The following is a 26,258-nucleotide window of genomic DNA, read 5'->3' on the forward strand; positions in this document are numbered from 1 at the left end:
AAACATAATTGGCAGCGGAGGGTCCAGTTTAGTGCAACAATGGCCTGGGAGTGGATGGAATTGCACGACTCGGTGTCCCTGAGCATGACGAAGAGGATAGTGAGGTACTGACCAGGCAGAGGCATCACATGCCCTTATGGCAGCACCACTCTCTGCTGGATGGGGTCCTTGAACAGGTGTCTGACACAGTCAGTATTTAATAGACAAGCCTGGACCTATGCTATGAAAAAGTGCAAAGATGTAAATAAAAGGCAAATACCAAAGCTGACCTAATTTTTCATACATGCATACAGCTATAGTTGCTGCGGTTTACCCACAATTAGAAAATTTTCAGTGACCGCCACTGTTGGACAGCTGTCCACCAAGCCTCTTTCAGTGGTCACCTCACAGTGGTCAGGTTTTTTGGTGCAGGCAGGCCAGGTGGTCTCACTCGGGGCAAATGCCACTATGCCTAGCCGCTGCCTCTGCTGGAGGTCCATGACTTCTACTGATGGACACATCTTCAGCAGGCTGTGTTGGGGGGTGAACCTACTCTTAAGACACAGGAATAAAGGGGAATGGACGAGCCCAGGCAGCTGTACTGATGCAGGCATGGTGTGTTGCACCATGGGCCTGACATGATCACCATTGGATCAAATGTGTCCGCTGCTTGTGTCCGGCAGCCATGACAGGCACCCGGGGAGCAGTGTGTGGGGATGGTGCTTTGCTCAGTGGCACCTCGGGTGGAACTTTGGCAGATTGGGATTCGAACCGGCAACCTTCTGATTCTGATTCCTTAACCGCTTGGCCACCACTGCCTTTTGATGGAGATAGTATCCAGATCTTCATGGTCCCTTAATGTGTTGTATAGTCTTGTCCTCTTCACTGACCTATTGTAACTGATGGTCTTATAATTCGCACCCTTTACCTCACATCCGAGCCTTCATCTGTGGCACAAGAATTTCGACGTAGCGCAGCATGTTGAAACGGACATCTGGCAACCCTGCCCATATTCCGATCTGACGACTGCTTTTCAATCTGGCAACCCTGCCCAGTTTCCCCTCCTTGACGCCGCCGTTCTCCGCAGCGGACTGCGCATGCGCGACGGTCAGGGTTAGGCAGTACCACGTGGCCTTGGGAGCACCCATGCGCACGCATGCGCAGTCCAAAACGGGCTTCCGCTCCAAACCGGGTAGCGACACAAGCCCACTGCCTTCTGTCCGATCGCGGCAGGACATTTTGACTTCGACCGGAGCGAAGATGGCGGCCGCTCCGCAGACCACCGCGCCGAACGCGCCCGCGAGCAGCGAAGGGATACTCATCGGCGATAAAGTTTACTCGGAGGTGTTCCTCGCCATCGACAATTCTCTCATACCGGAGGAGCGGCTCTCGCCGACTCCGTCTATGCTGGATGGCCTGGATTCGCACACCGAGACGGACCTGCGGATTTTGGGCTGCGAGCTCATCCAGTCGGCCGGGATCCTCCTGCGATTGCCACAGGTGATTTAGTAAAATAATCACGTGGCGACGAATCAGGGGACATTTTTTTAATTAGTGCCTGAGCGAGTCATGATTGGGGGGAAAAAAAACCAACCACCAGGCCTTGTGCAGCTAACTGCGCTGTCAACTAGCTAAATGCTAGCGTTCCTGCTACGCTCTTCACTCTCCCTACCAATTTTAGTTTATTCATTTTTTGCACTTATTTTTTTAATAAACGTAATTTAATTAATAAAAATACAACATTTTATTATCTATCCTAAAAGGAATTAGCAGCAGTACGTACGACCCTCGCGTGATAAAATCTCGAGTCCTAAAAATCTGCAAATCCTCGTTTGGGTCCAAATGACATTTGCAGCATTTAAATGGCATTTGTCCCGTGCGACGTGTGACATCTCCCGCCGGTTTTGTGTGTTAAATCCGCCAAGAGCGCAAACAGCTGCGCGCTTTCGAGCAGAGTGTGACGACAAAAAAAACAAAACAAAATGGCGGCGGGTCATTGTGGAATAATCACTCGCGCTTCGTGCTAAAAACCCCTTGTTCTGTTGTCACCCCAGGTGGCCATGGCGACTGGACAGGTCCTCTTCCACAGATTCTTCTACTCGAAGTCGTTTGTCAAGCACAGCTTCGAGGTAAGTCGCCGTCGCGTTCCGCCGTGCCCGCTCGGCTTTCGACGTGACGGGAACGTCGTGTACCGGCCGCCATGTTGAAACCGCCTCGGCGGGGTCCTGTACACCCAGCCAGAAAGCGTGTTTTACTCCCACGTGGTGAACACGCCGCGACGGAGTCGCCGTTTTACATTGGCGGCACTTGTCACACGCCCTTATCCAGAGCCACAGGGACAGTCCCCCCTGGAGACGCTCGGGGACACAAGTCACAAAATTCATGACGGAGGACAGACATGGAAAATTGCTGCGTTTCATGGACTGGTTTACTGCATTTATCAGACGCCCTTATCCAGAGCAACTTACAGTCAGTAGTTACAGGGACAGTCTCCCTGGAGACACTCAGGGTTAAGTGTCTTGCTCGGGGACACGTTGGTAGTAAGTGGGGTTTGAACCTGGGTCTTTTGGTTCATAGGCGAGTGTGTTACCCACTAGGCTACTACCACCCTAGTTAATATGTTCTGTTGGGGTCTAGATTGTGACTTTAAATGTCCCTGTTTCTTGCTTTTGTGTTCCACTCATGTAGATTGTCGCTATGGCCTGTGTCAATTTGGCCTCGAAGATTGAAGAAGCGCCACGACGCATCAGAGATGTGATCAACGTGTTTCATCATTTGAAGCAGTTGAGAGGAAAGAGGTAAGCGGTCCCACCTTTTTGTGTGTGTGTGTTAACTAAAATATCCACTTAAATGGTTTTCCCTTGTTGTGTCAATTTTTGCACCCCAAACGAAACTCGTTTAAATGTTTGAAGTCATCTTTTAGTTATGCGGCTTTGACCAGGGGCTGTTCGAGTGTACGTTTGAGTTGAACCTCTGTATGTTGCTGACAACTTGTCTTAATTTCAGTGCTCTTTTGTTTGCTTCATGTCCTAAACCATTTTAAAACTTTTCAGTTTCACCATCAGTCGTAATTGATAGTAAGAACAAGATAGACTTCTACTTATTCCATCAAGTGAAATGCTGCAAAAATGTTTGCAAACCTGCATTTACTGGAATTGGTTTGGCACAATAATACTTGTTTGTAATATTAAGACTGCCATGGTAGTTGAAGTGTAATTGAGAGTATTTGGTTCCTTTTGGTGTCTGTGGTATTAACTTGAATTCTCTTTTCCCTTGCAACCAACTAACAGCGACCAGCTACATTTACCAAAGCCTGGGTGATGTGGAATGGTACGTAGAGATGAAGCTGTCGTCATGGCAACAGTGAGCGAGGTGTCGCTTCCCCTCCCCCTCCCCTGGGAGAAGCCAGTGGTCTGAATGCGGTCACTGGGATTCGGGGACGACAGGTTGGCCGCTGGTCCTGGGCATCTGGGAGACTCCTGTGTTTCAGTTTAAGCTTAATGTCTCTGCTTATCCAGGTGACAACCGAACCTCACATGTCATGGCTTTAACAGGAATAGCACAGCAGCAGTGCTTGGCATTGGCACCTAGGTCACAATGCAATTAAATAAAAGAAGGAAAGTTGCATTTTTGTAACATGTAAGATGACCGTAGATACCATTTGAAACCAAACACTGATCTTACTGTAGGCATATGTCATATAGCTTATAATATCCTGATTCCAACAGCCCATATTTTGTGCCCAGTATTTGCACATATGTATATATATTTTTTTTTTGCTAAATGTGATTGGTTATCAGGATGATAAAAAAATTCTAATTTAGTCATGGTCACAATATAATTTGGAGGAAAATCTCCTGTGGTTGTACTGTTGGTGCTGATGCTGGGTTTATGTGTTAGATGATGGACTGCTGGTTGTTGGCCATTTATCAGGTATGATTTTTTTTATATATATATATATTTTTGGTCAGGTATGAGTTTTATGGTCATTTATATTCTTTGTTTTATCATACGTTTCATGTACACCTTGTGAAATAAATTCACTCTTATCTGAAGTTTGCAAATATATATATTTTAACAATATTGCAGACCCGTGTGTTAACGTAACATGGATCCTGATAATTATCAGTGAGGCTCGTAATTATAGGTCTCACATGGTTGGTGGTTAACATGTAAAGACTGCGATCCTGATCTCTCTTAAGTGGTTTATTTAGTTGAAGATGGAGGGCTTTGTGGAGTTCGAAGGAGTGCTGATGTACTGTTTCTGTTGAAGCTGGTGATGGGTGATGGTGGCATGTGGTCAGTTTTACCAGGACAGAAGTTTTACTGAAGTCACAGGAGTCGTTAAAATTGGACCTGTTGCCTTTAGTTGGTTGGAAGGGAAAATTACAAGACAAACAAAAGGGCACTTCACTTGTCTTGTCTCTTTTCTTTTGTTCTTAAATTTTTCTTTTCCATTTTTGGTCACTTGGGGGGAAAATATTTTATCTTCGTTCCCTTATGAATCAGGAGTCCAAGTCCACTGATTCTTGATCAGAACTACATTAACACCAAAAACCAAGTGATTAAAGCTGAGCGACGGGTCCTGAAGGAGCTGGGCTTCTGTGTTCACGTCAAGCACCCGCACAAGGTGAGACACGCTCAGCACTTCACCAGAGCACCGGGCGCGGCTCAGGTGGTCTCTAGCTCCTCATACAGCCGGTGTGAGTTTCAGGTTAACAGCTGCTGTGGTTCTGTGTGTGTTTCCTGCTCCGCTTTTAGATCATTGTCATGTACCTGCAAGTCCTTGAATGTGAGAAGAACCAAACGCTGGTCCAGACAGCTTGGTAAGTTCACAGCCTGCTACAGTTAGCTGTGTAGATGTCCAGAATGAATAACCTGCTAAATGACTGTTGTCCTGGACTGTACGTAAGCTTCCTGATCTTTCATCTCCTGTGGAAAAGTTCTTATTTTTATTTATTTTATTTTTTCTTGACTTGAAGATGTCTTTTAGTTTCATTGAGTACGTTGCTGGAGATCTCAGTTTAACTTTGTCCTTTCTCTCTACTCTTTGATTAAAGGGTAGTCCATGATGGTAAGTCTCATAAAGAACCTCTGAACTCTGCTCCTCCAACCACATGACCTCAGGAATCTTCCCCCTCAGTGGCTGCCCTTCTCGAGACAGCCAATCCAGTGAGAGCTCTCTGCCCGAGATTCACTGAAGGGGGTCCTTTTCCATCTGGCAACATCATCTTGTTTTCTTGGGGGTGTACCAAAGGATTTGTATTTTTTGTTGTTGTTTTTGCTTCCAAATTCTACCTTTTCTCTAGATTTTTAGATTATTTAGGCAAGTCATGCAATCATCTGTTATTTAGCAGTAAGTTTTTGTATGTACTGCAGCAACTGTGTCTTGGTTTTATTTAGTTTTTTTTTTTTTTTAATGTCTTGTTCCTGCCTACTACTACCAAACTGACATGGTCTTCAGACGTGTGTCTTACAGGAATCCTCCTGCTCAGGCTTTGTCTCCAAGGACCTGTTGAGACATCACCTTTTCCAGAAACGTCCGACTGAAATTTAGTCGTATGCAGTCAGAGGCTAGTGTAGGAAAAGTTGGAAGAGCTGTCCCGCACCCCCCACCCCCCCAGTCAATGATTTTTTAAATTAAGCTTTTGAAGCAAATAAGTCCTTGCAGCACATTCCATTGTGGACCACCCTTGTCTTTTGCCTGTTTAACTGAAGTCCATCATCCTCCCTTTGGCTCATGTTAATGGTAGCTTTTTTTTATGTGACATTCAGATATTCATCGGGTCTCCTGTGGCTGTAACCTGAGCAGCCCCTCCTCATAGCCACATTTAGGCTTGTCCTGGTGCATGACACATTCTGTTCACTTTGCATGTTATCTGTGCAACGCTGTCCACAAGCTTCTTCTATTTTATTATTTTTTTTTTCCCCTCCCCTCTCTCCTATACCCCCCTCATCCTTTTTGCTTTAAGAAAAGGGACATTGTCATTGCAGCTGATCATCGCAGTTCTCCCTGGTCATGGGCACTATAAGATGCAATGGGGTGCTGGGAAGGGTTGCAGTTTGATGAAACTGCCTTGTTTGCATGCGCACATGTCCTCTTTCGGCATGTACAACAGTTTTGGTTTGGGTGGGTGGGCGGGCTTTTTTTTTTTTTTTGAGGACCGCTCACAATAGCTCTTCTATGAGTTGCACTGGTTTGGAGAGTTCCCTGTATGTGTACATGCCTTCATACTTTTTGCATGTACACCTGATTTTAGAAAAGACAAGAACAAGAGAAAGGACAAAGCTAAACGCGAGTCTCCATCAAATGTTGCTGAATTTGTTGCATCACTTGATTTTCTTTGTACTTAATGAGGGTGGAAAGGGCAGGGGTGGTCGCTCCAGGGAGATGTTGCAACATCGCTTTATGCCTTTTGTCTTTCAGGAACTACATGAATGATTCCCTGAGAACCAATGTTTTTGTGAGATTCCAAGCTGAGACTATTGCCTGTGCCTGCATTTACCTCGCCGCAAGAGCCCTGCAGGTACCAGTTCAGACCAATCAGTGCTGGACCTTAGTTTTAACGTGGGGCGGTGGCGGCCCGATGGCTAAGGAAGTGGACTCGTAACCAAAAGGTTGCAGGTTCAAATCCTGAACAGTCATGGTTCCAGCAAGGTACCGTCCCCACACACCGCTTCCTTGGCATCTTTCATGGCTGCACACAAAATGGTGATTGATTAAACAAAGAGGACACATTTTGTTGGCTGTGGTGTGTTTCACAAATGACAAAAAAAATCAATCACATTGATGTAGCATTCTATTAAAAATGACAGTGGACATTATTAGGTCAGCATTAGCCTGCTTTACCAATGATTTACCTTGCTGGGTTTTCCTTTTTTTTTTTTTACCTGGACATGTTTGCCTTAGATTGACTTATCTGATAATTTCTTACTTAAATCAATATAAAATGCTGATGGCAAACTTTTATTATGCTCACGCAGTCTGGGTTCTTTATAAACACCCTTCAGTGTTCACAGCTTGTCATGCGGTATTACAAAATGTCCAGGTTTTGGCCGACTTTTGTGTTCTGTTTTTTTGACAAGTTTCTCTACTCTCAGATTCCTCTGCCAACAAGACCGCACTGGTACCTTTTGTTTGGTGCCACAGATGAGGAAATCAAAGATATCTGCATCACAACATTGAAACTGTACACTAGGAAGAAAGTGAGTCTCGTTGACTTTTCATGGCTGCTTGTTGCATGGCCACAGCTGGGCTCTTGTTTCAGCGTGTTTGCGTTTGTAGAAAGGTCTGCTCTGTGTAATTGGGGATTTTTTTTCAGCCAAATTATGAACTCCTGGAGAAGGAGGTTGAGAAGAGGAAGGTGACCCTACAGGAGGCCAAACTCAAGGCCAAGGGTCTGAACCCTGATGGAACACCAGCCTTGACTGGCTTGGGTGGTTTCTCTCCAGGTTCCAAACCATGTAGGTCTTTGTTGGCCAGGTTCTTTGAATATTTTTTGATCATTTTCATGGTGTAATTTGCGTCTTTTTAATGTTTATTTTATTTTTAGCCTCACCCAGAGAGGTCAAAGCGGATGAAAAATCTCCCAACCCTCAGATACAGAAGGCTGTGAAGAAAGAGCCAGAGGATCGGGCGCAAGGCTCAAAGAGCCCACACAATGGGTGAGCGATTCGCTGGGTTTTCTTATTGTGTACGTGCGTGAGTGCGCTAACCATATACGCAACACTGCGTGAAATACACTTTTTGATCAATTTTCTCACCCCAGCCTTAGGAAGGAAACAAAAGTTGGTCGAAACAGCAGAAGTGGGAGTCGTTCGTGCTCAAGATCAAGATCTAGATCACGTTCTCCCAGAAGACAGTAAGTCTCTCTTCCTCTGCTTTTTTTTTTTTTTTTATATATAAATTATTTATTTATTGAGCGTTCTCTTGTTCTCTCAGTTACAACAACCGACGCAGCCGCTCAGGGACTTACAGCTCGCGGTCACGCAGCCGTTCACACAGCCGCAGCCCTTCGCCACGGCGACACCAGAACCACGGCGGCCCGCCCTCTCCGTTGCTGCCTCACCTGAAGTCGAAGCAGCGTAGCGCAATGGACATGGACCTGAAGCTGCAGAGTCGGCACGGACACAAGAGGAAACGCTCGCGCAGCCGCTCGCGCTCCAACAGCAAGCCCCGGGACCGGGAGCGCAACCGCGTCTCCGCCGAACTCGCGGCCAAGAAGCACAAGCACGAGCGCAGCAGCGGGGGCGGCCACCATCGCGATCGGCGAGAGCGCTCGCGCTCGTACGAGCGCTCGCACAAGGGCAAACACCACGGCAGCGGCCACTCGGGCCACAGCCGACACCGGCGCTGACAGCTCCGCGCTCTTACCCCCCCCCCTCCCCTGTCTGTGGCCCTTTTTACTTTAAGTTACGGACTGACTTGAAAAACCAGAAGGTTGTTAATAGCTGATCTATTAATGTGTTACTGAGAGTGCTTTGATTTATAAAAGCAACGTTTTGGGGGCAGGGGAATCTAGGGTTCGAAATCAATATTATTCAGGAAAGACAGACTTTGCACAGTGAAGAGAGAACCTTTTTTCTTTTGTGTGTGTGTGTGTGTGTGTGCAAGCTTTAAAAAAAAAAAAAGTATTTTTTTTACAGCTGGATGCAGACAAGACATTTCCATTTTTTTTTTTTTTTTTTTTCTTTCCTTGATCCGTAGTGAATTTATTACACTGGTTTTTAGTCTGCACGTATCTGATTTTTACTCAATAAAAGGACAATTACTTGCCCTACATAGTCTGTGCTTTTTTCCACTGTATGATCCATACCCACATATGGAACATCTGGAGTGTTCACCCCTCAATACCTCAGTCGGTTCAGCATGCCTTACAGGGCCCTGGAATCCCCATAAACCTACATGTGTTTGTGTTTCCTCCGGGCCACTTTATTAGGTCCAGCTTTCTAGTACAGGGTTGGACCCTCCTTTGCCTTCAGAACTGCCTTAATTCTCGTGCTATGTATTGATTTTATTATCCTCTAACATTTAACAAGTCGTTTTCATCCACACGACTGCCAGTCATGGGAACCTTTCTGTCATTCTGACCATATTCTGCAAGCCTTACAGAAGGTTGTGAATGAAAATCCCATTTCTGAAATGCTTAGACCAGCCCATCTGGAACCAACAAACATTCCACGTTCAAAGTCACTTAAGCCACTTAGCCATTCTGACGCTCAGTTTGAACAGCAAGTTGTCTTCACCACGTATACATGCCTAAAATGCTGTGCTTCTTTGTGCTTTTAGTTGTACCTAAAATAATGTGGCCAGACGAACAGCTAGGCAGATTTAGCCACTTTGTATTCATAACCATTTCAGCCTTAATTAATTAATCCATTTTGCTAAAGATGAAAGTTTTGACCACAATAAAAACATAATAGTGTGATACCACACATCTACCAGCAGAGGCCCCCAGTTCATCATAAATGGAGCACAATCAGCTCTAGAGAACCCTAAACCTTTTTTTTTTTTTTTTCATTTAATTGTAGATTTGGTAACGCAAAAAACACACCATCATCTTAACCTGTTCAGGTTTCTGGAAACATGTTTCTAGTCAAGTTACCTCTGAATATCTTGAACATCCTGAAAACATTAAAGCCCTTTGAGTCAGTAGATTGCACTTGGCCAATAAATGTTGGTCGTCATGGCGACAGATTTACCAGCTCTCTTGAGCCAGAGGGGAGGCAGGTCATCTGTGATGGTTGGTTCGGCTTGCATCCGTCCCTCTGTGGTTTAAGGTGAATAAGGTGACGCTGATGTCGTGCGGTTTAACGTAAAGCGAGGGACCTGCTTCTTCTGAGCAGTGACAGCCGGGTTCCTCTCCCACACTTCTCCTCCATCGCACATCGACAGGAGAGGAGTGGGTGGAGGGACCAGCCGGCACAGTGACGGGCGTGGCCCTCGCTCAACTGCCCTCATGCCTCTACAACGTCAAAAACCACGCCTGAGGTCCCATGGCCATGGGGACAGACGAAAAAAACCCTTGTCCATCTGTTCGACAGCGGCGTAGGTGCAGCAGCACCCTGATTAATCCATGTATGTCAATGTGATGGTTCCATTGCTGCAATTTGCCATATAAATTCCCCATTCAGGGCTGGTGGGGTGGTAGTAGCCTTGTGAGTAACACACTCGCCTTCGAACCAGAAGACCCAGGTTCAAACCCCACTTATTATCATCGTGTCCCTGAGCAAGACACTTTTCCCTGAGTGTCTCCAGGGGGGACTGTCCCTGTAACTCCTGATTGTAAGTCGCTCTGGATAAGGGGGTCTGATAAGTGCTGTAAATGTAAATGTCGGTGACGCGTGCAGTAGTGACCCTATTTCAGATGCATCCACCGCCAAGGTCACTTTGCCAGATGCTTGCAATTTGGATAGAAATGTAATGCCTCACGGTTACACTATCACTATGACAAAACATGGGCCACTCTTGGCTGTTGCCTTGACGACGCTAATTACAGGTGTGGGCCAGTGAAGAATACTGAGGAATTAGGGAAAGCCTATGAATGGGGTGGGTGTGGCCAGCACATGCATTAATGGTGCCGTGTGTGTAGTTTAATCTGATAAGCTGTTACATGTTAAATGTCCTTCACAAATGTCCTCCAAGGATTTTCATTAGCAAGTCTAATTAAAGCGCTGCGCCCTCACAGGAAGAACGTCTTTTTCTTTCTTTCTCAAGACCAAAATAAAGAGCAAGCGCGCTGTTATTCCGCTGGCGTGACACCGCTCAGAGCCCAGGAGTTTCCGTTCTGAGCACGGCTGCAGTGTGGGAACAGGAGTCTCATTCTTTTTGGATCCACGTGCCTGACACAGACTCCATCACGCACACACAAAATGTGGGGGTGAACAAACACACACACACACACACACACACACATACAAACACAGGAAATTCAACCAGATAGTTTGTCAGTTAATGGGGTTACTGAAAATGTCAATGTGAGTGCCAGCCGTCCCAGGGGGCCAGTTAAGAAGGGGACCAATTAGGCTACAGACAGGGGGGACACCCAATTAGGACACCCAACAGGGGACTGTGGACATGGTATACTTTCACTTCGTTGGTTCTTGATTATGAAGTTCTGGATGAACAAAATACTGCCACACTGACAATCTTGAATGAAATACTAAAACACACAATGTGCTCCTTATTCACTGTGGGGCAGAGCGGTACAAAAATGAAATAATTAACAACAAGCCTATGTAGTGCACAGACTGCTGATTATGGCAGATCATGTGAAAAATTGAGCCTGATCCCAGTTCACCATTGCAGGTTGGGCCCATGATTTACCCATTTTGCACATTGTGAACATGTCTGGTTTTAAAATAACAAATTAACCTAAATATCACACATTCCCATACACACACACACACACACACCTAGTGGACACTTAAGGTATTATTAGATGCGGATCCTGAAAATCCGAACCATCGTAACTGCATCTGTCAGAGCGCCACAGCAACCGCACATGAACTCCCAGTTGTCGCTGATAGAGCCGGTGACAGCAGCGGTGACCCCTCTACCTGGAGAGCGCTCCGGCTGGGGGGGAGCTTAAGTCTCTCTGGCAGCCTCTGAAAGACTCTGAGCACATCAAAGCCAGGAGCGGAAGCGCCAGCAAGGTCAGAGGTGCAGGAAGAGCCCGATGCTGCTGCGGGGTGCGCGCCACCACGCGAGATAAAAGGACACGGGGGGTCGGAGGTCACGGGTGCATCTGGAGGCAGTGTTTGTGTTTGCGTGTACGCGTGTGAGCACGAGCGCATGCGTGTGTGAGTCTGGAGGGTGGGAGAGCACAGTCCACAATTGCAATGACAATGAGGGACGTAAGATCTGACATGGAACCTTTGCCAAAGGTGTGTGTGCGAACGTGAGCGTGCACGTATTGGCCATAAAACCAAAACAACAGCTGCGGACCTGATGAACCCTGGAAATATGAAACTGAAAGCACATCCCCAATCTCACTCACCTCTGACCTCCACAGCACAAAGGCCGAGAGGCGGAGGTCAGCGCAAACAGACAGAGAGAGCAGTAGAAAGAGAGAAGTATTTGAGTTAGGTAGCTGGAATTGGGAAGGGAAAAGGATCAAGATCGGAGGAGAAACCTGTCTCAGATGAGAGCAGCAGGGACACAAAAGTTCAGATGCTGAAAAGAAACAGAATACATTTTTTCATGCTGACAATTTGTGACTTTGGTTTTAAAAATTCTAATCAAATTCCTGGGACTTGCAGTGGAGTGAAGGCTGGACTAGACATGTCTGTTACAGCTTTCCATAACCTTAATAATTATATATATTATTAGTGGCAAAGGCTGTAAGGTAAAGACTGTAAAGATATGCAAAGTTTGCCAGATTAAAAAGCAAGTTCTGAATATATTACCAGAGGTGCACAGAAAGCAAGACTACCAACTCTCCAATATTACAACAAATCTTTTCTTATTGTAATTTTTTTAACCACACATATGCTTTTGGTCACAAAACTAGTCCAGAGAATATTATTTAGAAAGGACAGAAAATGGGCTTTGACTGTAGATCTTTGGTTTTTACTAAACCAACTAATTGAAACTCCCACCTCAACCCGCCCAGGCCTATATCATCAGCCCACTGTGATAAGCCTAACCCCAATTAGAAATATTACAGGCCACAGTAACTATTTATGGCAGGAGAATTTTAACTGTGGAGGCGGATACCAGCTTAACCGAGTTATTCTTCCAATCCATTTAATAGTTGTGAGTCGCTCTGATTAAGGGTGTCTGGTAAATACCATTGATATAAATGTGAATGGGAAAAATCTTGACCCACCATAGTTGATGCATGCACTGTACTCAAAGCAAAAGCCCACAGAGGAAAAAACACTCTCTTGCACTGGTAGTGAGATTTACCAGGTGCAACTCCAAGCGCAACCGCAAAACCATGGAAAATTGGGATCCGTACGTCTGACTGTGCGCCTCCATCAACATCCAACCAATTAAAATCATGCACACAGAAGAATGACTTGATGTACTGGGACGCCCTGATCCTCATCTACTGGTCCATTATCCTGGAACTGCACACAATCTACAACGTCACAGCTAAGATCAATAACCTTCAAATCATAGACAGAGAAGATGGACTGAAACAGTTCACCTGGTTCAAGAAGCACAAGACGCTGCTTCTGTGAGAATGTGACCAGACTCATGACATCAATATCTGATTAGCATGGCTAATGCTCATTAGTGCACAATGTGGTTCAGTATTCCCTTTGGTAATCCCAACCGTCACATTGGAAAATTCCCCCAACAATTTGGATTTAGGTTTTAGCTTCAGTGTTAAATGGGTCTTAAATTCTGACAATATTTCCTTGATTAGACTGCTCTTATCACAGTGCTTCCTAATCTTGGTCCTGGTCGTTAAAAGCAGGCTAAGAATTTATGTTGGGCCAAAGCAAAAACATGAGGTACGTGGACCCCCAGGACCAAAACTGGGTTCTACCCTCACCGTTTTGTATTGGGAGGAGGGGGGATTTGAGAGCATCTCCAGAATGGGCGATCCTCACAAACACTTTTCATATGTAGACACTATGTTACTGTGCACAAGCCTCATTCTTCACAATTAAATTAGTAAAAAATCTGGATATGAGCTTCATTATTGGAAAAAAAAAGCCCTGCCGAATTGGCACCACAAGCTGCCACACCAGTTAACTTTTCCAGCGTTGTCACAGGAGCCAGATCTTTGGCCATTTCGGAGTCTTTTGTTATTCCTTTCATGAAGATCAGCAGCTGGGCCGTGTCACGAACATCACATCTCACATCCAAGGCCAAGGAAAAGCTGACATTTGACCTGCTCCTCAGCTGTAATCCACAGTGAGAGGGACAGATGTTCAAGTCCGTCCTTCTTCTCTGTGGAGAGGACTGCTGCCGTGTGCAGTAAGCACTTCGTAGACATGTTACCAATCAGAAAATGGTCTGCTACTTTTGGCAATATAGTGAGCTAATGTACAGCAGGTTGCCTGTTCTTTACACAGATGTAAAAAAAAAAAAATTAAATGCTGCTTTTAGCCATGCCTCTGCAGTCTCCGCCCTTTTGTTTTTTTGTTTGGTCTCAAAATGACAACCCAAGAAGTTTTACTACTGACATCTATAAAAGACGTACACGTCCAATGTTCCACTGCTTGTATCACCAGCCAGGCAGTTAACACGCAGAGATGTTGCCATTATACTTTTTCCTTAGACCTCCCGTAGGTCTATCAGAACCAGACCCAGGTCTGTTCTGTGCTCAAATATATATAACTTTAGGTTAGAAACGCTACAAAATAAGTAATTGTGTATGAAAATCACTAATAGGAAGTGATCAATGCAACATTGAAAACAATATAATCACATTAAACAAATGTAATTACACATTTGATCACATTAACCAAAATCCCACTGTGGTCCCTAATGTAGATGGACATTTTAAGACTCCATTTCAAACGTAAAATTGCACCATTAAAACCTATCCAGGCATTTGCTATATGTGGTACTTTAAGGCACTTCAGCAGACCTTGAATGTGGGACACATGGAGCTGCAGCCTGCAGCTGTGCTCATTTGTCTGGAGTGTCTGTGAGTCGAAACAGCCTCTGCTTAGACCAGGCCCGGCCCTCGGCTGGAGCAGCCCAAGTCTTTCCATGTGTGCTCCTGCATCACGTGGGAATGGGTTCCATGCGACGCAGATTTCCCGCTCCCCTCCTGCCAGTTCATCAAAGGGAAGGAGATGGTGAGAAAGAGTCAGGGAGGGCCGAGATCTCGCTGAAAGTGAATAATGTCCATCACATGGTGGTGGGGTGCTTAAATGATGTTAATTATGGAGGTGTAGAGTGGGAGCCAGTCTGTGCGTGAGACAGACCTTGTGAACGACTGCAATCGTGTTTGTGTGGACCTTGTGAAAGGCTATATTAGTGTGCGAGTGTGCGTGGGAGCGCATGTGAATCTGAGTGGAAAAGTCCTTGAGCGGTTCCCTGTGTTTGTGTGAATATGAGGATGTGTGTGTGAGTGTGTGTGTACGTCTGAGGGAGAGCATGCCTTGAGAAAATGGTATTTATATCTGCCGATGGTTTGACATGGGTTGTCACTCTATTGCTTTCCTGCTCTTGTCAGTGTGTGTGTGTGTGTAAGATTTTTACCAGTTCTCTCTATTTTAGTGGCCTGACACCTTCCCAACTCAGACTGTGTGTGTATGTCTCAGTTGAGTCACGACACTGAATTTACCAATGATACATCAGACAGATTTGACATAGTACGATAGTTGACATAGCTGCAAGCTGGACTATTTCCATACGCAATGGTGCATCAGTGTGTTAAACGCTGCAGCATTGCAACCAGGATACCCAGAATTCCACAATTTCACGTGTTAGCTGAACTGATGTCTCAAGACTTACAGCCTTTCACAACATTAAAGCCAAGTGACGTTACCATGGCACCAACATATATCTGACAGAAAATTAAGATTCTTGAAGTGTGATCTGAGTGAACTTGAAGCCCGACTGTGATGCTAGATCATCTTATCAACAGCAGGTCTAGTGGGGTGTTCCCAGTATTCACTGGTGTGAAGCTAATTAAAGTGGTCCAAAAATGGAAGCCCGAAGATGGGTGTAGGGGGTGGAGGCTACCATGTCTGGTCCAATCCTACACTGACTGAGCATCTGTGGGATGTCCCATCTATGAGTAACTGACACAGGTTTATGGATCTGCTGCTAACGTCTTCGTGCCACATACCACAGGGCTCCTTTTGAGGTCTTTGGAATGGAATTCCTGAGTGGGTCAAAACTGTTAAACCAGGATAACTGGGACCAACAAAATATTAGAAAGGCGTTTAGAATGTAATAATCAGTGTATTAGCAGGGATAGAAAATATAGGATTGGATAAATCCAACTCCAAGTCTTTTTTATAAAGTCCACCTGGTCTGTGTATGTTGTATCCTAACTTAAATGACACCGAAGTGCAAACGGCATAAACTCGGCATAAACTTCTCTGTGTGTGTTACTGCCTCTCCTTTCTGCTCATTAGCAGGGAGATGCGCTGGCGGCCTTCGTTATCTGAAGCGTGCCGGTCTCTGTTCAGTCTGGGCAATGTGGGTGTCTGGCCATGCCAGGAAGCAGTGGTCTGGCCCCCAGCTGCCCACCCTGGCCGGGATGTGGCCGCATTTGGAGAAGGTCTGGCGTGCGGAGGGCTCAGCGAGGGTCGTCGACGCTCCAGCAGCTGCTCCCGTGCGAGGGTGAGAGCGGCCGTCAGCTCCTCCCGCTCGGCACACTCGCGCCGCACCGTCTCCTGGAGCAAGCAGTTCTGTGTGCGGAGACAAAAGAGTTTCATTCCATGCTGACCACGTTCAGATTTAAACTGTAGCTTCAAACCTGCTGCATTATTATGACAGTTATGTCAACATCCATGTCTCTGTTACCATGGCAATGAAACACTCAGGTCCCATGATCCCATGTCCTGTAAACAGCACACACAACAAGATCCAACAAGATGCAGGACGTTTCCGTACCAACCATATAATTCCATTTTAAATCAGTACGTTCTTGCACATGCTAATTTACTATTAGCATATATGCGAACGCCTTTGTCTACTTTAGTATAATAATTGAATTAAATGAAATTTCATTTTAATTACAAAAGAGAAGCAGAAAAGAATCCCGGCTAAATCAAGTAAATGGGGTTTTAATTGCAGAATTGGACGCTTCGATGTACCGCAGTGATAGGAAAGACTATCAGTGAGTCCCTGAAGGGCACAGCCAGCCACTGTGTGACACATCCACTGTCTCATTCGGGGTGCGTTGGTCATAAACATGGTGTCCCTAAGAGCAGCGCGCTCCGTGATGCACAGAGAGGCTCGCAAACACACATTGTCTCTGCAGAACCATTTACAGAAGTTACATTTTTTCACACAGAGACCCAGCTTAAAAAATAAAAAGCCTACAGCCTCCGTGAAACGGCGTGAGCTCAATCGGGTCCTCATGTTCGCGCTCTCCTCCAGCCTGCCGAGAGTTATGTGGTTAATTAGACCACGGGTCAAAAGGACGTTACAGTTTGTGTAATAAGTCGTATAATCTGCTCAGGCCTGGTGAATATGCATGCTGAGGTGTGTGTGTGTGTGTGTGTGTGTGTCCTTGCGTGCATCTGTCTCTGTGAGTTCTAGCACTTTAATAGAACCCTGTCATCTTGAGAGTGAAAAAAATAAAATAAAAATTTCATCTCTCCTCCCATCTCCCTCCCTCACTGCCACTTTCATAAATATCTACAGATCTGTCAGCGAGGGCATTCCAGCCAGTCTGGGTCCTCCACATCAGAGGCAGGGGCTCAGACACACGTGCGTGCCACATTGGGGCCGTTAGCGGGGCTGCGGCTCGGGCAGCGCCGAGAGGGCGCCCCCCTGTGGCGGTGCCAGGATTCTGCAGCCAACTGGTGCCGAGGTGCTCGCCTCCGAAATGAGGCGAGCACATCTGCAGCCGATCTGGAGCGCGTCCTGCGCTGAAAGGAAACGCTGCTGAATGAGAGACGATGCCGCGGGGCCTTTAATGTACACAGATGACGTGGAGAGCCGCACGCAGACCGGTTCTGCAATGCCGGCTGACCAAAGAACAGAAGTAAGGCAAGAAAAGAAGAAATCACATGCTGACTTGTGCCATCAGCGGAGAGTCCTGCTTCCTCTGCAGGTGCAGAAATGTGGACAGTAAAGAGGACAGTCACACACAGGGTTTCGAAGGGGACATTGCAGTTATTGGTGTACAAAAATGTCCTCGTTGTGCTTTAATAACTGTATGCGCTTGAGAATGTGATGATTTGCTCAAATGTGACTGGCAACCTGGAAAGAGTGCAGATTATTCATTTCATATTGAGTAATAATATATAGAAAAAGAGTTTATTTTAAAAATGGAAGGTTCCAGCAAGGTCCCAGGCCTTCGGGCCTCTTTGTATAGTGCGCCCATACAGACCCACGCTTGGCCGGGTCGGCTCTCGGCGTGCCGCGTCAGGTCTCCTGATCTGAGAGAGCAGCGGAGGGTGGAAAAGGTCAGAGCCCGCGAGGGCATCTCCACAGACACACTGACCTTTAGCTCACACCGGCCTCCGGATCACTGACCAAAACCAGCACCTCGGCCGGGCCGGACAGGGGGGACACTCTCCGCAAAACTTGGACGGCCTTACCCAGCAGCCCGGTCTCACTGCCGCGACCACGGCGGAGTACTTCCAGGTGCACACAATTAGCCCCACGCTGTGCAACAGAAGGAGAGAAAGCGATGGAGGGAGGCGGGCCGGTGAGAACGAGAGACAGGAACAGAGACATGTGAATGGAGAACCAAAACCAATGGTTGTGGAAGATAAACATAGAAAGGCTGTGTTTGTACGATGGCTTTACTGTAAGGCATTTGCATTTTTTGCATAGTAAGCTTGAACTGTTCACACACACACAGTCTTGTAAATATTTGTGTTTGTATCTTTGTGACGACCTATCGCAATATTTACATTTACGGTATTTATCGGACTCCCTTATCCAGAGCGACTTACAATCAGAAGTTACAGGGACAGTCCCCCCCTGGAGACACACAGGGGTTTGAACTAGGGCTGCACGATTTGGGGAAAAAGACATATTGCGATTATTGAGATCAATATAGCAATACGCGATTGCGATGTGATAAAGGACACTTGCTTGTATATCAATGAAAAGTCACATACTAATAGTGAAATGTTTAATTTCAAAGTGAAACATACAAACTACTTATAACAACCTGAAATGCCCAGCGCTTTCAAAATACAATATTCTACAAAATTAAATAAATCACAAAAAACTCTTTTACATTACTGTCGAACTACAACCCTGGTAAGGCTAAACAACTGTTTTGATTATATTTGGCCATTATAAAATCCTGTATTATAGTTCTTACGTTTAACCAAAACGTTGTTTGGAGGCTGACTTGAACACAGGGATGCATAGCTTTGTTAGCTTAGCTAAGGTTAAGATTTGTAAACTGAGGTGAATTTCTTTAGGAAACCTTCAAAGTTTGAGAAAAGTTAACTAAACAGCTAAGAACAGTCTAAATAGTTAATGCCTACGTTTAGCCAAAACGTTGTTTGGAGGCTGACTTGAACATAGGAATGCATAGCTTCGCTAGCTTAGCCTAGCTTAGCTAAGGTTAAGACTTATAAAACGGGATTTTATAATGGCCAAATATATTCAAAACAATTGTCCAGTCTTACATATGAAACGTAACCCCCCCCGGATCTGGTTTGGAGCGTACAGCGGTTTGTACAGCCCCAAGCAGCACAAGAGTGAGGCATTTTTATGCACGTCTCTCCATAGACATGTATATGCTTCACTCCACAGCAGAGCCTATCGCAATATGGCGGCGACGTTGACGTACGATGCAGCGCGTCATGCGCCGTCTAACCATATGTCTCCGAATCGAAAGTCATGTGACCAAACACGCCACTGAGATGTGAGACGCGAGATGTGAGACTTCAGTCAGCTCACAAACTTTGAGAGAATGGATCAGCAACATATCCGATCCAATCCATGTACTAATCATTTAAATCGCAGCTTTTTGCGTTCAAGTAATTGCAAAGGCTGACATCGCGATTACGATTGCAATTAGATTAATCGTGCAGCACTAGTTTGAACCTGTGAATTTGTAATATATATTTTGAGGTATAATGATCTCTAATAATATAACATGTCTTTTTTTATTGCGTGAGCCAAATTAAGTTAAACTAAAAAAAAGAATATTTACTCTGTGGTGATATATGGTTTCCCATGAAGATAATAAATACAGAAAACATACAAAGCATGTTGCCATACAAACGACCTACAGAGAAGTTTGCATTATTTATAAGAAGATTTACATTTCTGTCTGTGGCATCACAGTATAAAGGCCAGGAAGAGAAGAAAGGGCTTAAGAAGTAGGGGTTTTAAAAGAGAGACGCAGAGATGGACAGATGGAGGGTTGATGGGTGCTTTTTATTTAAAAGGGGGCAACGCGTGAAACGTCCGCAGGCATTGATTTTATATCATGGTCAGATCTAAGGGGCTCTTAATGCCATCTTATAATGCAATGAAATGCAGCCCGGAAAAAGAGCCACTTTTCTTTGAAATGGAAAAGGGAGGAACCGGGAGAGGAGTCAGAAAAGGGGGGAAGGGAAAAAAATGGTGCTCCCTGGCTGGCATAAAAAGAATATGTCAGCTGTGAAATTCGCATCACGGCACCATAACCAGATGAACTGACGAGACACACGGAAGGTCAGGGAAGAGAAATGTGTGTGTGTGTGTGTGTGTGTGTGTGTGTGTGTGTGTGTGTCTGAGAGAGATAAAGAGAGCATGAATGTTAGAATATATATGTGTGTGTGTGTATGAGTGCATGTGCGCAGTATTTTGGACTTTTTCTTTCTATAGGAGTGTACCTGTGCTGAATGTGTGTGTTTGAGAGTGAGGATTAGATAAAGGAGATGCAGAGAATGTGACTGTTACTTCTTTCTGAAGACTGGAATTAAAAGCGGATATGAAGATTGAACTAACACACACACACACACACACACACACACACACAAATAAACACAGTAAAGTATTTGCTTTTCAGTTACTGAGGCTAAATTTGTGGTGTGGAAAAAAAACAAATGAATAATACATACATTGCATATTTATTCCCCCCGATACAAGCATCTGTGTCAGTGTACAAGTGCATTTGTGTGCATGCGTGTGCGGAGGCGCTGCTGCAGCCACCGTGGGTGGAGGAGGGAGCAGACAGCTGAGGGTGTCGTGACTGGAGCCTCAGACTGCCCCCTGGAGACGCAGGCATGCGTGTCAGTGGAGGAGAAGTGCCTTGTGGTGCCTCGCTCGCTCTCTCTCTCCCCCCTCTACGTGACTGTGGGGATTGTAATTCCACTTCAACCCTTCACCTTCCTTTTCAAGCTCCTGCAGTTATCACTCGGCTCTTTCTTTACTCGATTGACTCGTTCCTCTTTCCAAGAGAGTCGTCAAGTCCCCCCCCCTCTTCTTGCATAATTATTTTTGATCATCCTGTTTCAATCTTTGATGAACATGGTGAATTTTAATATACATTGCTGAAAGCTTTTAAAGATTTTTCACCATCTAATCTTCAAAAACATTTGACATTTCAAATGTAAGAGATTAATATTTAAATGTGATAATTTTTTTATTTGATATCCTCTTTTTAATGATTTATGCATTCTTTGAAATACTTCAACTTCTCATATTTATTTGAAATGTAAGATAAGGAAGTGAAAGTCTTTAATCATGGATGAAATCTAATTTAATGTTATTAATTTAAAGACCCCCCCCTTTCCAAACAAAATATAAATGTGCATTAATACTTTTTCCTAATGTCACATTTCTTTCAAATAATATTTTGATATCTTTGATAAAAATGTTGTATTTGATCATGTTCATCATAGTGCAGTGTTTCCAATGGCTGCAAATGTAGAAATGTCTGTTCAGATCCTCTGGCTGAGTCTACAAACCTATGTGCCTTTAACTGTTGGCGCTTATGGTTTAATCACCAATTCCCCAAAAACAGGTTTTGGTCATAGCACACAATCAATAAACTCCACAATGTTTTTTCTAAAAACTTTAACCAGGTATTAATTTCTGTCAAATTAGAAGGTAGTTCAGAGATATTATTTTTGTCCAATACTGCCCACACCTAGTATGAGTTAGAACTGGATGAAATTCAGCCATCTCACCTCCTCCTGCAGGGCGGTGCTGTTGAGCCTCAGCTGCTCCAGCTCTCTTTGTACCTGCTCCAACTGTGGCGCCCTCTGCTGGTGGAGCTGTTTCGCCTTCACCTGGGCAGCACTCCTCTCCTGCAGCAGCTGCCTCTCCAGCTGCAAGGCTTCCTCCTGCAGACGCTGCACCTCTGCATCCTTCTGCTGTTCCAGCTGGACCGACCGGGCCTGCGCTTCCATTAGCTGTTCCGCCAGAGAACTCAACTCTGCTTTTAGCTCTTGTGTGGCCTGCTGCAGCATTGCAGGCACCTGGGAAGAAGGAACAGTTACTTCTAACAACCCTAATATTGTTTCCAAACAAACATTTAGCAAAAATATGATCCTAGAGGACACTACATCATGCATTTCTACTGCTGTTTAAAATTGCTGTCTTTTGGAAGTGCCAGAAAGACCAGTCCCAAACATATATACTAGAAAAATATATACTAGTACGCACTGGTGTAGTTTGGGGTGAATGTGTGTAATGTTGCACATTACACGGACAAAAATGCCCATGTTTTATACATTTTATTTAAGTGTGGGGGGTGTCAACTGTAGGGTCTGTCAAAGCCCATTGAGACATACTGCAAGTGATTTTGGGCTATATAAGAAATAAATGTTGTTGCTGTTGATAGCCAGCACTCTCCCGAATTTGTGATAGCCACTAGTCTGTTAACAACACTGGTTCTCAGCATCTCAGACTGCAGCTGTGCCTGTGACACAACACAACTGACCTCCCTCCTACCACCATGCCCCACTCAGTCATGGAGATGAGAGTGAAAGTGAAATGATTGTCATACACTGCAGCACAGCACATGGTGCACACAACGAAATGTGTCCTCTGCTTTTAACCATCACCCTTGGTGAGCAGTGGGTAGCCATGACAGGCGCAGTGTGTGGGGACGGTGCTTTGCTCAGTGGCATCTTGGCGGATTGGGATTCAAACTAGCAACCTTCTAACCGCTAGGCCACCACTGCCCCTATAGAGAGGGTGATGGGCATAGAAAGCTGTAGTTTCACGTGTGTAATATGTGTCTGTGTGTTTGAGTGCGGAAGACAGGGAGAGACCTTGTTCTGAAGCTGCTGATAATCTCTCTGGTACTTGCTGATCAGCTGTTGGTTCTTCTGTCTTTCGATATTGAGCTCCAGTGCCACTTCTCTTTTCAGCTGCAGCCCTTGCTCCTTAAACTGATCCTTTTGTCGTTCCAGAGTGGCTTGGAGCTACACAAACATAGAAAAGACACAAATAAATTCCGAGGAAAAAAAAAGGAGAGATCAGTCCCCCACTCGGACTCTAACCCAGGACTTTAGGCTACCAAACACGCAACCTGACCACAACTCCAGAGAGCTTGCTGGACTCCTGTTAGGGAAGTGTGCACATGTGGCTCATTCATACAAGCATCCCCCATCATAGGGTGCAAGCCCCCTACGTCTGGATCCATACATAGCTGAGAGAGAGAAAAGAGTCACCCTGCACAGCCTCGAACCCCGGACTCTAGGGTGTCAAACATGCAACTTGACCACAGCACTAAAGAGCCAGACTCACTGGTATTTCAGCACACGCTCAAGAGTTCTAATTCAATCAGCACATTTGCATACAAACAAAGACACACACACACACACACAACAAAGTGCACGCAAACACTTTGAGCACATACACGCTGTACACACTAATTTGTGAGACAAAATAGACTGAAATGTCTCTCTGATGTCTCTGATGGAACCATTACAAATGACTGTGGTCAGTGGTGTCAGAACATGGGGTGAGCTGACCCGAGGAAATAAATATGCCTTCACCACACATCTAATTTTGGTCTTGGTCATAGTTCCTCTGTGTTCGGTGCCTAAGCAGAAATTAAAATAGTGAAGTGGAAAGAGCGTTACACTAATTGTAGCCTAGACACGATTTTCTCACCGAATAAGGGTAGTGAAATACTGAACAGAGAAATACATATAAAATATAACGATTTCACCCTAACAACAAACAGGGGCACCGTGGCATGCAATGTATTTTTAGGTTCAAAGGGCGAGGGAGAACACGTCTTCGTGTGAGCAAACAGAGCTGCGTGTGTGTTGGTGGGTGAGAAAATACAAGAATCCGCAAGGGAGAGACCACTTCCTTCACTTTGGGTAAAAGTTCGTGTCAGTGACAGGAAGCCAGATTGTGTAATTTCCACTAAATCCTCTAAATTCTGCCAGGCTGAGGTGAAACCTCAGCAACCATTTGAATCTTGAGAGCTAGCTGAAATTAAATCATAAAAAAGTAAAAAAAAAAAGTGGTGGATGGAGAGTGCCAGCACTGACTTTAAAGACAGTACAAATCTAAATATGGTTAGTCACAAACTAATCTTTCTTTTGCATGGATCCAGTTATAAAATTGTCAAAATTGCTTGCAAATAAAAACTTCCATTAAATAATATTATTCTTAATAACTTTGATTATTTTTAACTCCAGTGCCAGGACCTCATTAACCTGTGGCATTTGAGCACTGGAGTGGTGACTGACAGCACGGGCTGAGGGCCATGGCAGGCCTGGGAATCTGGGCATCTGCTTGAGGCATGGGGCCCCGGTGCCAGCTCTCTGATGGAGAGTCAGCACTGGCAGCAAGGTCAAAAAGCAAGTTGTGGCTCTGTTCATCATTTGTGGAATGTTTCTGCTGTGAATATTAATCATCTGAGATATCAAAGGTGAAACCAAAAGCATTTTTTTGTGTTCACTATTATTCACTGATAGAAGTTGACTATGGCAGACGCTGTGGTATTTACATGACCTTTAAAGCCTTTTGGGTAAAAAAAAAAAAAAAAACACTTATTTCCCTTTTTTTGTGAGTTCATCAACATGTTGATGAGCTATGGTGTTTCCTGTTATAGTGGGGTGGTAACAAAACCAATTCACCACCTTGAACTTTGAGTTTCATTGTGTAAACTCTGCTTTCTTCAACTACAGGTTGCCTATTACCTTAGGTGCTTTCTTCCTTTTTAAAATCACTGTTCCATACAGAATTTGGCCAATCAGTGTAGTTACAGAAGTGCACCACCGCAATTGGGTTTACCCCATTTCACTAACATCACAATTTCCTCCTCCAGTGACTTTACTGGCTGTTTACATTGTAAACTTTACTGGCTGTTTTACATTGTAAACTTTTTCCTGGTCTCTGACAAGCTTATCTTAATTACTGACTTTACCTGGGTCTTCTCATCCTCGGTGTCTTCCAGCTTTTTCCTGAAACCCTCCTCCAGTCCCTCCACTGCACTTCTGTGGTTCACATTCATCTTGTGCCTGAACACAAATATGCATAAATCATATCCACAATACTAAACTTGGACCTGTCCTAAAGCCAGAAATCCTGAGTTTTTCTGATTCGGTCAACCTGGCTACAGTGCACTCGTGAACATACTTTCTTTAACATGGCTGAAAGTGATTATCTTTGTCATTGTTATACACAGAAAGCGCAGCATATGGTGACACAACCAAATGTGTACTTTGCATTTATCCCATCACCCTTGGTGAGCAGTGAGTAGCCATGAAAGGTGCCCGAGAAGCAATGTGTGGGGACGGTACCTTGCTCAAAAGGACTTGATTGATTTGAACCCATAACCTTTTGGTTACGAGTCCTCTTCCTTACCCGGTAGGCAACCAATGGACTATACGTGACATTAGCATACTTGAATGCTACCTAAAGCTACTGTTGTACATATGCTTCCCTGGGCTTGGTCATATATTCCTTTTCACAGACAGAGGGGCAGTGGTGGCCTAGCGGTTAAGGAAGCGGCCCTGTAATCAGAAGGTTGACATTTCGAATCCCGAACCGCCAAGGTGCCACTGAGCAAAGCACCATCCCCACATACTGCTCCTGTCATGGCTGCCCACTGCTCACCAAGGGTTAATGTTAAACGCAGAGGGCACATTTCGTTGTGTGCACCGTGTGCTGTGCTGCAGTGTTTCACAATCACTTCACTTTCACTTTTTTTCGAGCTTGAAATCTGGAAAATAAAGTCAACTTTTCCATTACTAAATTGCAACCACGAAGCTCAATGACTCAAAACAAACACATCATAAAAAAGCAGGCATCAACAGAAATGGGAGCATCATAAAGTTCAATCAAAGACCTCATCTAAGCACATCTTAACACCGCACCACAGTTGTGAGACGACTACTACAAAGGGAGCATCTTTGTTGGCAAAGAACACATTGCTGTCAGCCCTGCTAGTGCAGTTGTTCCCGTAATCCCCTCCGATCCCTCAGTTTTTCACCCTGGGTAATCCCCCTCCTACCCTCACATGATTCTCTCCCTAATCCAGTGTCTTTTTTTTTCCATGCAGCTTTTGCTGGAGAAGGAGGGTGGGATATTTCAGTAAGCAGGGCGTGGCGGTCACAAACAAACAAATCCTCCAGATGCTTTCTTTACTTTTTTTCTTAGCACACAATTTAAAGAAGTGTTTCATCTTCCAGACACACTGATATAAAGGCCTATACCAATCAGTGTAACAGCCACCCATATGACTTCACTCTTTGATGAT

General features: G+C 45.0%; 2 protein-coding genes across 8 annotated transcripts in view; one reads left to right on the forward strand and one right to left on the reverse strand.

Annotated features, from left to right (window-relative positions):
* The first annotated feature begins 1,110 nt into the window (after positions 1 to 1,110).
* ccnl1a (cyclin L1a) lies at positions 1,111 to 8,759 on the forward strand. Of its 5 annotated transcripts, XM_028963022.1 has the most exons (11): positions 1,111 to 1,479; positions 2,034 to 2,108; positions 2,668 to 2,777; positions 4,489 to 4,609; positions 4,741 to 4,805; positions 6,407 to 6,506; positions 7,081 to 7,185; positions 7,302 to 7,443; positions 7,533 to 7,644; positions 7,749 to 7,841; positions 7,922 to 8,759. In XM_028963022.1, the coding sequence occupies exons 1-11, from the start codon at positions 1,126 to 1,128 to the stop codon at positions 8,334 to 8,336; spliced, it is 1,692 nt and encodes a 563-aa protein (XP_028818855.1). In that variant the 5' UTR covers positions 1,111 to 1,125; the 3' UTR covers positions 8,337 to 8,759. The 5 variants fall into 5 exon arrangements, 4 of the variants coding, with proteins under 4 accessions (XP_028818855.1, XP_028818856.1, XP_028818857.1 ...); XR_003743249.1 differs by lacking the exons at positions 7,302 to 7,443; positions 7,533 to 7,644; positions 7,749 to 7,841; positions 7,922 to 8,759 and adding an exon at positions 5,040 to 5,053 and having other exon boundaries at positions 7,081 to 7,122; XM_028963023.1 differs by lacking the exons at positions 6,407 to 6,506; positions 7,081 to 7,185; positions 7,302 to 7,443; ... (1 more) ...; positions 7,749 to 7,841; positions 7,922 to 8,759 and adding exons at positions 5,040 to 5,053; positions 5,123 to 5,637.
* A 6,040-nt stretch (positions 8,760 to 14,799) lies between these two features.
* The window catches only part of lekr1 (Leucine-, glutamate- and lysine-rich protein 1), a 54,903-nt gene continuing 43,444 nt past the window's right edge, over positions 14,800 to 26,258 (reverse strand). For all 3 annotated transcript variants that reach the window (XM_028963017.1, XM_028963018.1, XM_028963019.1), the window contains 4 exons: positions 24,924 to 25,017; positions 22,807 to 22,959; positions 21,718 to 22,008; positions 14,800 to 16,308 (listed from right to left, as the gene is read on the reverse strand). In XM_028963017.1, coding sequence (XP_028818850.1) covers positions 16,006 to 16,308; positions 21,718 to 22,008; positions 22,807 to 22,959; positions 24,924 to 25,017 — 841 coding nt within the window. In that variant the 3' untranslated portion in view covers positions 14,800 to 16,005. The remainder of the gene's footprint in view (positions 16,309 to 21,717; positions 22,009 to 22,806; positions 22,960 to 24,923; positions 25,018 to 26,258) is intronic.

This window comes from Denticeps clupeoides, chromosome 19, assembly GCF_900700375.1.
Source record: "Denticeps clupeoides chromosome 19, fDenClu1.1, whole genome shotgun sequence".
In the NCBI taxonomy this organism is placed as follows: domain Eukaryota; kingdom Metazoa; phylum Chordata; class Actinopteri; order Clupeiformes; family Denticipitidae; genus Denticeps; species Denticeps clupeoides.